Here is a 16,913-nt window from a genome sequence, read left to right on the forward strand (position 1 = left end):
ATGTTTTGGAAGTGTCTGCCTTCTTTCCTTCATATCCTTCTTAATGAGAGCTTTACCCTCTGTCTGGTTCAAAGAAATGGCAATATATATGTTAGTCAAAGACAGAACTGATTGTGGCAGTATATATGTCCTTCCATTGATGTGAATCCCCACATAAGCAGGGAGCCACAAAAACCATTTCCCTCTGCCACTCTGAAGTAGTTGATGTAAGGTGTGATCAACATCCCATTCAACAAGCAGTAGCAATTTTATCTGTCATAACTCCATAAAACAAAGGATTCAGAGCAGTTGGCTGACATTGACCACTATTCATTCACTGCATTGAGACTATAATGACCAACATATTGCATCCCCTGAACCATCTGCTGACATGCACATCAAAATTTTGATATTAATACAACTGCACCAGTCAAATTCCATTAACACAATTACTTGATCCAGAAGTAAACAATGCATAGAAAGGAAGTGGGGTAAAGTAGGAGAGAGCACCTACTGCCACCGGTGGAATTGTGAATTTGTGAGGTTAACAATTTTCACATCAAACATGATAAAGTGTTTTTTTGCAAAGTAAATTCCCCACCGGCAAAGGTCCATGCACACTTTTCCTCCTGCTGATTTTTCCTCTCGGCAACTACCGTAGAAGTGTGAATAACAATAGTTATAGTTATTCAACAGTATGGTTTGGCTTACATTGCATATTAGAGAAATAAATCCACAAAATAGATTTATCTTACATACTAAACCTGTATGCAAATGATTTCTATTATAGCATGCCACTCAAGCTCAGGGTGCTTCAATTCGCCTTAAGGAGACAGCTTTCAAGGCAGAAGTTAATATGAAAGCACATCATATCCTGTCATGCTGTATTTTATATATGTATATGTATGTGTGTGTGTGTGTGTGTGTGCGTGTGCATATAAATCTCTCATGTATATATATATAAACAATTGATACACACACAGAGCATCTCCAAGGGAACTTTGGTGACGTCCGCAGCATCCGGATATGACGTCCAGTTCACGAACTCCAGAACTCGCACATGTTTTCGATGGGAACAGGAAGACACGTGTGACAAGAAGTAAACCAAGCTGAAAAACTGTTAAGATTGCTAAACTGCTGTAGTTTCATGAGAAAACAATAGGGCTGTTATCATGCACAATCCTGGATATTTTCCACCGCCAGATTTTAACTGTCCACCTCCAGGGCCGATGCTAAGGCCGCCGATGTTCAACTGGAGACCTCCACCGCCTGGTGGGTTTCATCCAGAAAACGCAAATTGCTTCGAGCCACCAGCCGGGCCTTGGGGCTTCAACCCGGCATGGAATAGTTACGGAGGGCCTGGTCACCAGAACGCTGGATTTGAAATTTACCGTACGTATGATTAAATAGCTTGCTAGCTAAACGTCGTTGTCTTGTTGCTACAGTTTAGCTAACTGGTTAGCTCGTTACCGCATGTATGGCACAGCTGTTTATTCAGCTAGATTCTAACTATATTTCGCTAGATAGATATACGTGCGTTATCGCCTTGCTTAAGACACTTTTCGTGTTTAGCTTATTAACCATGTGGGCGGTCACGTTTACCTCTATTCTCGCTACATTCAGATGTAGACGAGGGAAAACGAGCTGCTTGCTGTGGTTGTGTTCTGATCTTGCTTTTAGTTATCAATACGTTTTCTTGGTAATTGTGCGTCTGAGTAAAACTGATTAGTAGCTAAGTAGCTGTGCCTCGTGTTAAGATATGTTACTTTTGGTTTTAATGTGGACTTTTTAATTTCAGGACCATACCCTAAATTCGGACATAAACGTGGACGCCAAGAAAATGGACCGAATCAGAAAATGGGAGGAACAAAGGTATCTGTCTGCCAGTTAAATAACTAGGTTGCCAAATGACTCCTGGCTTAACACATGTGAAGAGTATATGTCCACCTAACCTCTGATGGCTTGCTTTGGCGTGGCCACAACCGTTCGAACAGTTAGACATCAGCGAGTAGTCTACCTTACCAACAGCCTGTTTGCAGCATCGGGGTCTCTTGTATCAAACAGTTGTGACAGGAAAATGCATAACCTTTCACATTGCATTGGTTTTCTCCCTCAGAAAAAGAAAAAAGAACCACAGTTTACCCATTTTTGTGACTCTTGCGACCGAGGCTTTAAAAATCAAGAAAAGTACGATGAACATGTTGCGCAGCATGTCAAGGTAATGTGGTGTCACGTTTTGTTTTAAATTTAATAACCGATTTTAGGGAAGAACAATCTCTCTTGTTGATGACAAGCCATTGTGTTGATATAACTTCTAGTTCGCGCAGACTGAGTTCTCTTATCATTCCAGATAACTTCATGCTTTTTATATTTTCAGTGTTCAGTGAAAGATTGCAGTTTCACGGCTCACGAGAAGCTGGTTAATATTCATTGGAAAAATGTACGTAAGTTAACGTTTTCCCGCATAATTCTGAGCATGGTTATCAATTCGATATTGCTTTTTAGGTGTGCTGCGTGAATAATGCAACAGCTTAGACTGAAAAGGAAATTTTAAAGTAACTGATCTTTTAGAGCAGTGTCTCGATTTACTCAACATGTATATTCTCTACTCTTTCTAATTCGATTGGGTTGCCAAATGAATCCCGACACGTCTTGACCATTTCATGACAGATAATAGACAAAGTTCATTTTGACACATTTCTTGTGAGGTATGTGTTTGTACTAATAAAAAAGTAGAAGTATTTGAAGTGTTTGCTCAACATTTTACTGGTCACTCTATTTTAGGATCCCATATATACTGATAGAATGGTATGATAGTCCTTAAGGTCTAGAGGTGGAGGACCCTGATCTTTGTCTAAAGTCAACCCTCTCCATTTCACCAGAACCATGCACCAGGAGTCAGGAGGATCAAACTGGACACTCCAGATGAAATTGCAAAATGGAGGGAAGAGAGGCGGAAGTTAGTATAGCAGATGAAAGATCCCATCATCATCTTGTTCTTCACTGCAGCTTTCTGCCAGCTGTTTTTTCTTTTCTTTTTTTTTTTTAACTGGTTTCGCTTCTATATGGTTATCTACCAAGTTTCCCATTTAATTTAAAACACAAAGATGTGAACTCTTTAATTATTACATGTACAGACCCTATCTTGTCAGAACATTTGCTTTTGTGTCAGGAGAGGTATTTCAGTACTCTGCTGGTTAAAAGATTAAATATTTGGATATATTTTTTTTCCTTTTTGGGAATTGGTTGGAATGAAATGCAGAAATCATTGCTGGCTGGAGACCTAGATTTTCAGCAGACCTAGTGCTTTTACTACCAGTTATCAACCACTGGGTGAAGCTGTTTTACGGGGTGTCATTTCAAAGTTTCAGTGCAGTGCTTAGTACTCACATAGCTGTTTTGTCACATATTCACAATGATGTTTTTCTTGCTGCAGGAACTACCCCACTGTGTCTAATGTAGAAAAGAAGATGAAGCTGATGGAAGAGCGAGAAGAGAGAGGAGAAGTGCTAGAGACAGCCCAGTTTGGGTACGCTGTCATACGGGGAGGGGGGTTTTTGGTGTGTTGCTGTGTAATGTATGAATTGAGAGTCATAGTGATTCAGGCCACATGCAGAAGGTGGGGGATCCCTTGTCCCCTTTACCCCCTTTCCATCCACCTGGCCTGAGATGAGAAATATTTGACAGGTGTCCCAAACAGAAAGAGCGTTGCACACAGAGTCCTTGTGTTTGTCTCAGCCTATGCTTGGTGTTGCAGTACTGAGCCTCTTTAAAGACTAATTGTGTTTAGCCTTGATGTGAATATGGTGTGATGTACAATATTGCAGAATGTATCCAGTTTTTTTTTTTCTGTGCTCTGTAGTTAGGTAAGGTGACATTGAGTGTGTGATGTATGTTTTTGGACAGGCGGATGAGGGGCAGAGGGCACACGCGGGGTAACAGGGGCCGTTGGTCCCGTCAGCATGGGGGAAGGTTTCGGAATTCCCAGGGAAGGGGGTGGATAACACCAGGATCCAATGATAATGAGGAGAGACAGACAGAAAGACCATCTCAACCCTCCAAACAGACCTTAAATGAGGGAGACCCGCTTGGAGCCCTCGCCAACAGTGACCCAGGTCAGTAACTCCTTAAGCTCTTTTCAAAGGTGAATTTTACTAATGTTTTTACAGAGCCTTACATTTCTCTGTGCTCATAGTGATTAGAGACATAGACTTTGATCCTGTCCAGTTATGGCTCACATTAACCTTTACTGACTCTGATTTCAGCATGCATAAAAGGACAGCTTTCAGAGTTCTGCGTGCATCATACATGTCTGTCGTCAACTTTTTATATATTTTTGAGCAGTGCGCAAAGTATGGGGAAGGCCTGCCAAGGGACATGATGCCACAAAGCTTATCTCCTAATAAAAATGTGTGGAAATTCCCTGTGTTTTGTCCTTGCAGACTCGGACAAGGACGAAGCCGCAGACGGCAGGACGGCAGGCCTGACTGTGACCCCGAAACACATGACCTCTGGGCTGAGTGCCCTGGTGGCCAGCTATGGCTACGAGTCCGATAGCGACAGCGACCAGGAGCCTGTGGGTGAGTCATTTGACTGGCCGCCGCTCAAAGCCGAATCCCAGAGGGTTTACATTTCATTTCTAATCTGTTTAAGAGGGAAAGTTCTCTCACTAAAGACCCGTGCTGACAGTCTGCCTGTCTGGCTGGTCTGAACCACTGAAAGATTTTGTAGCCCCTTTTCATCATGCAGGAAATGAAAAAAAAATTAAAGTGGCTCAAGTTTAGAGTGAATTGCGTTGTGAATATCACCACTATGTGATAGTAGATGTCTTTGCTCAAGAGTTATAGCTGTGTTATGCTCAGTATAGAGTTTTTTTTTTATTGACAGTGTTTTTTATGGTGTTGATTTTATCACTACTGTAATAGTAAAAGTAGACAAAGCCAAAAAAAATTGAGAAAGGTTAACAGTGCTAATGTGCTCATCACTAGCAGTTCTATATAGTGGTTTGCTGAGGGTTCAAACATTGTCACATATAGCTTAAAAATTATGCCCAAGTGAAATGTAAATACATGCTTGAACTTGTCTCATCATTTATCCTAGTGATCTACAGTAGTTAAACCATGTTTTTGAGAGACCTGTCTGAACCTCAGTCCTAAATTACTTTCAAAGCCAAACTAACTTTGTGAGTTCATGGGTATCTTGACAACAACATAGATTTGCTGCATGATCCTTTCAAGATTCACCATTTTAAGTAGTTCATGTGTACACCTCTGAACCCCTGAACAGCTATAGTTGTATAAACAATTTATGAAGACAAGCTGGGTTGTTCAGTCAGTTTTTTAACAGCTGCAGTATCACAGTGGAATCCAAAAGAATCTGAGCCTGAATTCTTGAGTATTCGTAACATAATCAATTATTAACCTACTTTTTTACCTAATATGTAAAGCTGATATGTTAGATTTGTCTGATAAGTCTTGATAAGCTTAAGAGCTATACAGTGGGACAATGGTATAAATCCTTCTTTGTTAGGCACTGTGATCCTGTACTTTGCTACAGTGAAAAATGTTTTTTTAGAGTGATGTAAGAAGCCTTTGAAGGGAGAGCTGTTTAGGTATATAAAAGGGGCCTTTAGTGTTCACAGATGATGTTTTAGGCTGTTTGAGAGAATGTCTGAATCCTTTGTAATACACCGCACTACCCTGCTGAATGGTGAGCACATGTCTGAGAGGAAGATTCATACATTACCTGATCATTTAGCGTACCGGTGCAAGCTCGGAATCCTTTTGTTGTAACATCTATGACATAAGAGTGACATTGTTCACTTCAATTTTCCTGCCGTTTTCGCATTCCTACTACCACTTACAATGTTGTATTTATGTTGTTTGATAGAAAATATGCTTTATTTGTGGGGTTGAATTCAAACATTCATTTTCAGTTGAATCCCCTTTCCAAGAGGTTTAAGGATCTTTGGCTATTCATTTGATGTATCAGTGCTGTTTCACAAGTCTTTGCTTTAAGTAATAAACATCCTTGGAAAATTAAATGGAGAGCAAAGTAACTGAATTTCTGTACACATTATTAAAATTAGTATAGAATTTACTATAAATATGTTGCTTACGCATCACTCCCCTCATCCCCACCTCCACATTTTTTTCTTTGCATGGTCTGATAGTTTGTGAAATTGTTTCATTGTTGTCTTGGTTTGCTTGTGGGTTTTCATTCTTTTGATCATCTTGTGAATCTGGTGATCATTCCAAGTCAATGTCAATCAATAAAACATCAGTCTCAAAAAATTGGCATTGAAATCGAAGGAAAGATAGGAATAGTATTCAGTGTGGATGGTGGGAAGGATGGGGTTCTAAATAAAATCATGCGTGTCTCCATTCTGTTGCTGTGCCTCAGATCTGCCCATCCAGAAGACCAGCAAGGCTCTAGAGGAGAACCAAGCCATTCTGAGGACACTGCCTGAAAGTAAACAGAGCGGGAAAGCTCACATGGGGCCAAAACAATGTCCTCAGAGTAGAGGGAATGGTCAGCAGCCTTCTCGCCAGCTATCACGACCCAGTGCTGCCCCCTACAGGCAGGGCAGGGGAGGACATCCTGCCGCACAGCGCAGGGCAACCCTACTCGAGATGGTAAGACTCATGTCTGTGCTGCTCCCTGCTGTTTAGTCATCCCACAGACCAGACCTGTCCTCTGGGCTTCAAAATGTATAAAATATGGAGGCATTTGAAGCATTTGCTGATTGTTTTAAACTGAGAGAACTTGTCAGTTTTTCATCCTTAAAAATATCAAATAGAATGATAAACTGTGTTGTTATCAGGTTTATCCCGAAGACAATAATTTAGTGCATTTCATATTCATTTTTTATTTTTATTTTGATCCTTTACCATACAAGGACATTACCACTTTGGATAAAAGCAACAGCCATGTGAATAATCTGGTTTAAATAAAGATACAGTACCAGTCAAAAGTCTTTTTACTATTTTCCACATTGTAAAATAATAGTAAAGACATCAAAACTATGAAATAAAACAAATGGAATTATGCACTGACAAAGTGTTAAATAAAAACTGTCTTATATTTTAGATTCTTCAAAGTATCCAAAAATATTTTTAAAAAATATTTTTTTTGGAATGAAATTCATACATAGGAATCAGCTTCACTATTTATATTCGTCTAAGAAAGAAATTTCAAGCATTTAAGCATCAATCTTTAGATCAAAATGTCTGAATGCATGTTTCCCATTATCTTATCTAATCAAGTGTGTCCAGACTTTTGGCTGGTACTGTATAGCAACAATCCCCATTTTTACAACACAGTGCATTTGTGGAAACCCTATTGAAAACTGCAGGAACATTCTTGAACATGGCCAGGAAATAGAATTTGCCAATTAAATGAACTTTATCAATTGAATTGAATTTTATCAATTATATGGACATGGATTGTAGTGAACCAGTGACTGTCTGCCTTGTACTTAATTGCCAATCAAAATTTGGTGAACTCGCATTATTCTGAGTGAAGTAGTGTCAGCACTAAGAAATCTACTTTTTTGTGGTGGCAGCATGGTCATGTTTATTAGCACAGAGTTTGCAGTCATAATGGGTCTTTGAAGCAGAATTGATGATCAGATGTTATGTAACTAGGATACCAAGTAGTTCAGACAGTGCTCCCAGCACAATTTCCTAACTGCTTCCAAAACAAGCTAGGCCCTCTGGTCTGGTTAGAAATGACTGTGTCACCTCCCATTGGTGACCAGGGGCCCACAGTGGTGGAACAAATTGCTTTTACTCAGTGGTAGGGTAGGGCTGAGTAGATTGGTTAGGGTTCTTTTACCTGTCTGCTGAGGGTGCCCTCTAATGGCTTGTTTGTCCCTCGGCCTCTGAGGTCCCTCGGTGACATCAGTGGCAATGCACCCATCCACCAGTTCCCATCAGCCTTGGTGTTGTCCACAGTGGGACTTGCAGTGTGAATCATAGCTGCTAGTTACGTCCAAGTGCATCAGAGGATTCCTCTCAGCTCTATTTGGATTGTAATCGCCTCACTCCTGCACAAATACAGAGGGTGTTTGAAGAAACAATCTTAACAGGACTGGTGATTTGGATGAAAAAGGAAGAAGAGAATAAAGCCATTACTGAAAGAGTGAAACACTGCACTTAACATCAGTAGTTAAAAATCTTAATATTAATGTTTGTATTAATTTCCCTACAGCTTCTGGCTCCAGAGATTCGCCACGAGAGGAATGTAATCCTTCAGTGCGTCCGCTATATAGTCCAGAATGCTTTCTTCGGGCTGAACCACAATGCCCAAAACGGCAAGGTGGCGGACAGGATAATGATTTCTGAGGCTGGAGAAAAGCACAGACCACTGAAAGAACAACAGTCTGGAGATGAGTTGGACCCACCAGCAGAAGATGCTGTAATTGTTGGAAAACAGCATCAAAAAAAGGCCTGTCAGCAGTTTGGGCAGCCTCAGGACAATGGATGTTACTCCCCAGTAAATGACGCTGTTAATGGTGTTGGTCAAGCTCCCCCAGAAGTTTGCCATCATAGGCAGATCCAAGATGGTGGGTGGGACTCTCTGGTTGAGAACACTATGATAAATGTAGAGAACAATAATGCAGGTGTCAATAAAGATGTGGGCCAAGCCGTGGAAGATAAGCAGAGTTTGCCAGCAGAGCACACACTTATTAGTATAAATCAAAACGCCACAGAAACATTGAAGCATCTAGGACAGTCTCAGGATGTTGACAGTGACTCTCCAGGGGTGGGCACTGTGATTGATGTGGATATGCCTCCAGCAGAAGCCCACTTGCCACTCTGCCAGCCTCAAGAAAACAAGCAGAATTCTGTGGCAACAGACAGTGTAATTGGTGAGGACCCACACCTTTCAATGGACACAGATCTCAGCCAGGCTCTCCAGGAAGGTAGCACAGGCCCCAAGGTCCCACTAACAAAGGAAACTGTGATTGCTGGAGACCATCACCATACAGTAGAAAATGCTGGGATTGGTGGAGACCATTACCCTGAAACAGACAATATTAAGGGTGATAAATCCACATCATCTATGATAGATGATGAAATCTGGGAAATTCCTGAAGTTTATCATGACAATCTATAAAATTCCACTACTTCTAATATTCAACAGGAAATGGCCTTAGAATCATGCAATCCTGAACTGAACAAATTTTTTATGTTAATACTTTTGAAAATGTTAAAGTAGTAGTAGTTCACCTTCTATGTGTACGTGTATGTGTGTATGAATAAAGATTTTCCTATGTTGAATTTGGCCAATTAAATCCTGCTTTGTTCTTACAGAGAACAGATGGCTACCTTATAAGCAAAAAAGCTTGTGTATTTACTATGTCATTTTCTGTGAGGATGTTGTCTTGCATAGTATGGCCATAAGAGCAGCCAGTGTGCAGCATCTTGTGCCTTTTACTGTATATACACAAAATCTAACTCTGATTCATGATTCATTCATAATTAAATCACACTTTTGGAGGACTGGGAGTTGTTTTCATCATTTTGAATTTAAGATGACTCGTGCCCAGACTCATGCTGCTGGTTAAAAAGTGCAGTCCTTGCTTTTATGATTATTCCTCGAAATCCTTTCATAAGCCAAAATCACTTCGAAATTGAATCCTATTTTCACATTGTTTCATTGGTTCAAAAAAAGGTTAAAATATGACACCGAGTTGAATACTTACTACATATTAATAGTGTTAATATTCATCCAAGTACTTAAACATGAAGTACAGTATAAATATTCAGTATTGTAACACACACTGTGATTCAGGAATGACAGCAAATACAGATCTGCAAGAAGCAAATCATAGTGTACTGACAGGCATTTATTGACAAAGACAGGGCACACACTCGGGACAGAAAATGTTCAGGTCAAAAAAAACCTGTTACCTTTTCAGACTTCCTTATTTCGCTGTATTAGCTATCTTTCTTTCTTACTCTTGTTCTCACTCGGCTTCTCTTGTAAATCATGCTTTTGTGCCATTTTTTGGCAGCATTTTTATAAACGTCATAAATGCTGATCTAAATTGAATCATTGTGAAATAGGAATTGCGTGAATATGAAACGCAACAGAGCATTTCATTTCAAAAAAAGTTTTGTTCCTATAGCTTTCTCAACTTTACTTTTTTGGTTTTATCAAGGCAATTGTACAGAGGCTGTCTCTCTGCCAATGTATCACATCCAACAGTCTCCCAGGCTCAGTACTCACCTAGTGATAATCTGCTTGTTTGTCATTTTTAAATGTTTAAACAGGACTAGAGTGCTGATTTATTATTTGTATTGTTACTTCATTTTGAAATGTCATTAAATTGAAGTGGTATGAATTGAATGTAATTATACAAGCACTAGATAACAAATTTATTTTGAATAATCTCTTGGAAGACCTGTGAAATTAATCTCTAACATCTGCACCAATACTGTGCTACTCTGTTGTATATATACTGTATTGTACTGTATGTCAAAATGGATCAGCTGACTGCAATCCAAATAATCGTAGTTGTGCTCATGTCATAGTTTCCAGGGTTGTGGGGTATTACCTGCATTGCTTACAAAAGCTGGTATTACATTCCGGAATTGCTTCAGGAAAGGGCATTAAAATGTTTTCCTTCAGGAGACATTCCACATGATACCCAGTGGAACACAGGAACTTGCTGCTGATTTACTACATGCAGTATCAGTACGGTATTTCACATATCAACCCACTTACCAAGGAAGCAGAAATATGTTTTCTGTACTTTGTTCATTTTGATTATGATATTTTAAACTGTGACAAGTGGGCTGTGGGTTGTGGGTTGTGTTAAGTACAGCATGTCAGTACATGGCATTTATTTGCCTTGAAAACACATTTACTCGGGATAAGCAAAATAACCTGCGCTATTGCATATTACATAAGTGCAGCTTTAAAGTTTTTACATATTAACTGGCTTCTTCGAACAGAGGCATGGTGTAAATCAGTGTCTACATAAATGACAGCTTCACTGGAGCACTCCACAGCCCTAGGTCACACACTACAGGACAAAGGGAGAACATTCATTTGCTATGCAGACAACCTGGTTCAGCATGTCCTGGATCTGCTGGAGAAACACTGTCAGATTTGGGCTCAGCTAAGACCAAAATATCTTGAAAATTGATGCATTTCTTTTTCAAATTATAGTCAAGCATTTCACACACAATAATTAGGTCTAAAATCAAAAAGAAAATATCAAAAGGAAGCTCCATCTTGTTGGTGTCTGAAGTAAGAGCCGACTACATTTTTGGCCACAGATAACACTGAAATAGCAAAAGATAAAAAGATAAAAACAATAACTTCTTGCACCCTTGGTGATGGGTAGTTTATGGCTTATGCCTGCCTCCACCTCCCAACACCAAGCAATCAAAGTTGACAAGGTGCAGACACAGCACAGCCTGGGCATTTGAGACTGGCTGATACAGGCAGACTTGGCTCTCTGAGGCACGACAGGCTGTGCTCACACTGAGATCAACAGGAGGCAGAGACTGAGCTGCACTTGGTTACAACACCAAAAACAACACAAAGAATTACATCAATAAAATTAATCAAATTCATCCACTGGGCACTGCTGGAAGCTCAAAAATTGCCAGCCTACCTGAAGAAGATAGCTGTACCATTATTATAGTCACATAACTAATCATCTAATTCATTTATCATCTTGCTGTCTTTTTACAGCTTCTGAATTTTACTTTTTACCTGAATCAGACATTAAAGTTTTTAAAAGTTAATGATAAATGTGAATTGGCAACAGAGATGCTTCTTTTCACCCAGTCAGACTACCTGGAATGTTGATATATTCATACAGCAGTACAACACTCAGGATCTGAACCTGCTTTGCTATACATATGTCCTATAACTAGAGCGCTGAAATGTAGAAGGGCTAATTTTTTTTATATAAAACTGGTAAACTAATCAAGCCAAAAAGGTTTTGCCAATGTAACACAAGACAAGCCCATTAAATTAAAGTCATTTACATTTATTCATGCATTTGCTCAGTCAGGAGGGAACTCAACAAAATTGCACTTTGAGGACTGACTTAAAATCTTTTCAAATGGAATTTTCCCAACGCCAGCATTTTCTCCTGTGAATGTCATGTTTATGATGTGCACTGATGTGACGTCTTGGAGGACCTTCAACAGACTTTTTTTCAGGTAAGGTTCACCTCCCTTCATGCTTGATCGAACAAACACTTTACCCTGTCCTGACCCCTTAACATCCACCGCTTGCCTGTCACCCCAGGCTAGGGGAGGAACAGAGAAACTGTCAGGTGGAAGATGAGTGCATCTGGAAGCCGTCTTTTTGTCCATATAGGCGTCGACACACTTACCTGTAGCACTGCTGGAGCAGCATATGCTGCTATATGTAATATTACCGTACTCTCATTTGTACACTTTAACCAGTGACATTGCAGCTGGTTTAACAAAAGACCTTTCAGCCTTGCGTTGTTAAAAGAACAATTTTAAGTGACTACATTTTCACCTCTTCAGTCGTTATTGCACCAGCAACTTCATTAATTAAATAATTTACTGAAATTTTGCTCAGGGGGAATTAAAACAGCAGTCAAAATGCTTATTTGTGAGTGCCAAAGTTTCTGAGAGAGTCACTCAGTTATGAAGAAATAAATTGTGACTGCAGTGATGATGTATGAGAGAGACTGATAACATGAATTGGCAGCACAAAATACAAAATTTGTTTTTCTGCATCTCCAGATGTGTCTTATCCTGTTGAATTAATTCTGGATGTGCACATATTGATTGGTTTCACTTGCATGGGCATCTTACAAGGAAGTCACGTATTGCAAATAATTAAATACATTCCATAGCAACAACAAAAAATACAGAGAGGGGAACAGATTAACCATTTGGGAATCCATTTGATAACATGAGGAGTGCAGACTAAATAATAGCTGTTTATTATTGCATGGCCATGCAGCTGCTTTAGGTTTGCATTGAAATGTTTGCTGTGAAGGTGACAGTTCAAATAAATGCATACATGACCTACAGCATGTGGCATTCTAATGGGAGACCATGCTGCTGGGCACCTTAGCCTCTTTCTATCTTTAAGTTAGTGTTTGTCACAATGTCAATCTGGAGCAAAGACACAGATAAATGAACAGTCTCTCCCTCTGACTCTTGCCTCTCTGAGAGAGGATAGGAAAGTCTTCAGTATTGGGAGATTTTTACTCCAAATATAATATCCAAATATTACTTTTGTTTCACTGACGTTTTTGCACCTGAGATGGTTGTATTATTTTAAAAGGCAGCAACATAATCTATTATTTAAGTGATATTCAGCTCATGGAAAAAAGCATTGCAAAAATGTAGAAGAAGACTATGGGACTGACAGAGATTGTCTTTTCGGCAGAACCTTTATTATGATACCTGGTAGCTGATTATGATAAATGGTGTCTCGTATAACCCCCTTTTAGGTATGGAAGTGTTCCTGTGGTTATGCATAAAATGCATTTCTGCTTCTGCAAAGTCCCAGGGTTCTGCTCATTCATTTGGTCCCAAAGTTTCTCAAAGGGATTTAAGTCAGATGACTGTGATGGCAAACTCATAACCTCAATTCCTCCCATCTTAAACCATGCCTCCACACTGCCAGCACATTAACAAGTGGAGTCCAAATCAATTTTACATTTGAGGTCAAAAAGCATTTCCCTTTATAAGTATATCTCTCAAATGTGTTGAGCCAATTTGCCCGTATATGTAAATGACAATCACTCAACAGAAAGTGTTGTCCTTGTTTTAAGAGAAAATGACTGTGGGAACTAAATGTTAAACATCAAAACATCTTCATGTTCCAACAAAACATGAAACAAGATGTTGTTGCAGAAGCCAAGGAATGAGTGTCACAGGGTAACATCATCTGTAAAGAAACAGATGACTGGTACCACACTCCCCACTGTCCTGTCTGATGAAAAGAGTGTTGCTTCCCTCTGTGCAGAGTGCATGCAACTCACATTTGGAATATGTGTTTCCTGTCATGGAATGGTATGATCTGTTAACAGGGAATACTGACAAACCTGGAAAGTGAATGACACCCAGGCTGCATATACTATTATGGACTGTATAAGAAAAATAGTTTACTGCAGACATTTGAACTCTAATGGCAAGTAAACTAGCAATGTATTGCATTTCAAAGGATTGCTGTTATGTTTACAAACCAACAATCACAAAAGTGAAATATCCTATGATGTAAAACATCACCCAATTCCTTTGTCATTTAAATAAAAATAACACTCTCAGTAATTATTCTGTTTCCAGAGCTTATATGTGGCTCAGACACACAGACATGCTGGATTTAAGCAGTGATAGGGCCAACAATTCTTACTTAATCAAAGGGCTCATTCTGCATTTCTGAAAGAACCTTTTCAAAGATTAATTGACAGGCTTTGTATTCCCTGAGGTCATATCCCGAGTGGTTTAATCTAGGTTCTGGTTTATGATTACTGAAGATTTACAATGACCCAGCAGCAGTTGGGTGAGGCCACATGGGCAGAAAATCTCATGAGTGTGGCAGGACGCATGGTATTTAAAGACCAAGCACAACAGACCCTGATTTTCCGCTAGGAGGGCTGCCCAACAAAAATAAACCTGGCATTCCGGCCGAGAGCCGGTTCTTCCCATTGGCTCCGGTTAAGGGCCATGGGCACAGTAGATACAAGCCCCAGACCATGGACCTGGGATCCAGCAGAGACACACTCGTCTGGCTGGCTGGGCATGGAAGTGCTCCTCACCAGCCTATAAGCCTTTGTTGTTTCAGGAATTCTGCCTGGGTTCAGAACCACGCTTCAGACACTGTGGCCTCATTTGTGACACTCACAAAAATTTACACTCGGAAAAACACGGCCCATCGGTCCGTTCCTATTTTCAGACAGTTGTCATGTCTGATCCAGTCCTCGAAACACACGTACAATAGACTCGACATTCCTGCACACTGTTCAGTTCCCTCATTTCCCAAATGATGTTGACATTTCATCAAAGCCCAAATTACTTCTAGACAGAACACTGTACATGTGCGATTATGTTTTTCCTCTCATAGTTCATTAAATGCCTGTTTATGAGTGTTTACGAAATGGGAGCAGACTCCAGTGTATAAATTGACCATTATTGTTCGCGCAGCACAATGGCGCTCTGTGTTTTTTTGTTGTAGAGTGCCAGTGTGATTTAAAGCTGCTGACAGCACCAGACGCTTACATTGCAATCAGCTCTCGCTGGCTCTCTCCCTCTGTCATTTGTATGGATGGGTACAGCCTGTCTGCCTGCCCGGTCTGGACACAGCCTGCCAGTCACAAAGGGCACATGTTCATTTCGGGTGTAACAGCACACTCCCCTCTGGTATTTATTACGATGCTGCACCTGCCCATACCGGACTTCAGAGGCTCTTCATTTTTTATTAAGGAGCAGGTGTTATTTTGCCAAATCGGCTGAGGATAACTAGTAAACAACATAAAAAAAAAAACATTGGCAAGAAATATGTGTAATGTTGACAATCACTTAAAGAATGCACACATTTTCTGTGAACAAAGCTGGTGAGACAGCACCTGCTTTTGTCTTCAAGCCCCAGTTTATGACTCGACTATCAAAGCAAATACTTAAATCCAAAATTTATTCCTGTGCCTGCAAAATACATGTAATATTTAATACATTTAGGATATGAAACTGTTGCAGCAAAATTAACCATGGTATATTCAAGAAAATATTTTAGAAATTCTTAATATTAGGATATATTCAATCAAGAAATCATTACAAAAACAAGCATTTCTATTAACAACTCGTAATGTATAATATTTTTATATTTTTACATGCCCATATTGGCTACAGAAATACTTTTACGAATTCTAAACAAAATAAGATTCCATGAATTTGAAATGACTTTCTCTTGAACGTTCTCTTATTTCTCATGCAGATCACATGTCTATCTCATGTTGTGTGTTAAACAATCCAGAGGTCAACACTCCGAAAGGTCAGTGGTATGAACAACATAATGTGTCTAACAGAGTAAATAAACGGAGGGCCTTACTGGTCATTGATATTGCTAGAGCCTATGTTTCAGAATGTTGTGGAAGGATATGAAACTATTGATACTATTGTTAAGGTGCAAGAAAGCCTTTCCCGGGTTCAGCCACAGCATACACAAACACGTGCTGTTTGGCCTCTTCCATAAAATATTAATGACAGGATTACTTACCCAGCATGCTCTTCTCCAACCAGCAGGACCATCTACCAGGCACTGTCTGTTTCTGTCTAGCACTCAAGCTATAGGCATACAACTCTTTTCTTATAACTGTTCATAATGAATCATTCAGGACATCTAAAGAGTCAGTCACCTGTGGATCAATTACCCTGTTACAAATGTTCCACCATATTGTCAAACTCAGCAACGGCTCCTATTTTCATTGATTCAATGCTCCCACAAAAAATACAGTGTTTCCTGTATGGGGGGGGGGGGGGGGGGGGGGGGGGGGGGCGGGGGGCACATAGTGTCTATTGCTATAAAGATGATAAAGGTGTTTGTTACTGCAGCAGGTCTGGGGGCTGCCATTGCCAGCGTTGCCCAGAGTCTTGTTTTCCTGTTTTTACGGCACAGTGTGATCACATGAACCTCCTCTGACATAGTCATGCCTTCATGGCAACCCACCATGACGGGGATAAAACAGAAAGCCCTGGAGCGAGAAATTATAGAATTGCATAGGTACAGCAGGTGTGTTTGAAATTCTAATAACCACGTTCCAAAGAGCACGGTGACAGACGCTCCAGGGATTGGCAACTGGATGCTAAAAGTCCACAACATTAGAATTTACTGCACAACAGTACAGGGAATGAGTAATTATGTCTGGAAAAACAAACTGCACTCTTATAATGATTTTGTAACAGAGCCTTTTCAGTGTCACA

The 16,913-nt window shown here is 40.0% G+C and overlaps 2 protein-coding genes across 2 annotated transcripts; both read left to right on the forward strand.

Moving 5' to 3' along the window:
- Positions 1 to 1,032: 1,032 nt before the first annotated feature.
- Positions 1,033 to 4,690, forward strand: LOC118785916 (nuclear fragile X mental retardation-interacting protein 1-like). The gene is made up of 8 exons (XM_036540865.1): positions 1,033 to 1,371; positions 1,778 to 1,851; positions 2,096 to 2,197; positions 2,357 to 2,419; positions 2,862 to 2,938; positions 3,416 to 3,508; positions 3,886 to 4,094; positions 4,422 to 4,690. The coding sequence occupies exons 1-8, from the start codon at positions 1,152 to 1,154 to the stop codon at positions 4,688 to 4,690; spliced, it is 1,107 nt and encodes a 368-aa protein (XP_036396758.1). The 5' UTR covers positions 1,033 to 1,151.
- A 1,672-nt stretch (positions 4,691 to 6,362) lies between these two features.
- Positions 6,363 to 9,129, forward strand: LOC118785917 (the record flags this gene model as incomplete). The annotated part of the gene is made up of 2 exons (XM_036540866.1): positions 6,363 to 6,614; positions 8,191 to 9,129. Coding segments are annotated over 2 exons (1,161 nt in total), but the record flags the coding sequence as incomplete, so codon positions are not given.
- Between the last annotated feature and the right edge of the window lie 7,784 nt (positions 9,130 to 16,913).

Source organism: Megalops cyprinoides, chromosome 11 (assembly GCF_013368585.1).
Source record: "Megalops cyprinoides isolate fMegCyp1 chromosome 11, fMegCyp1.pri, whole genome shotgun sequence".
Taxonomy (NCBI): Eukaryota; Metazoa; Chordata; class Actinopteri; order Elopiformes; family Megalopidae; genus Megalops; species Megalops cyprinoides.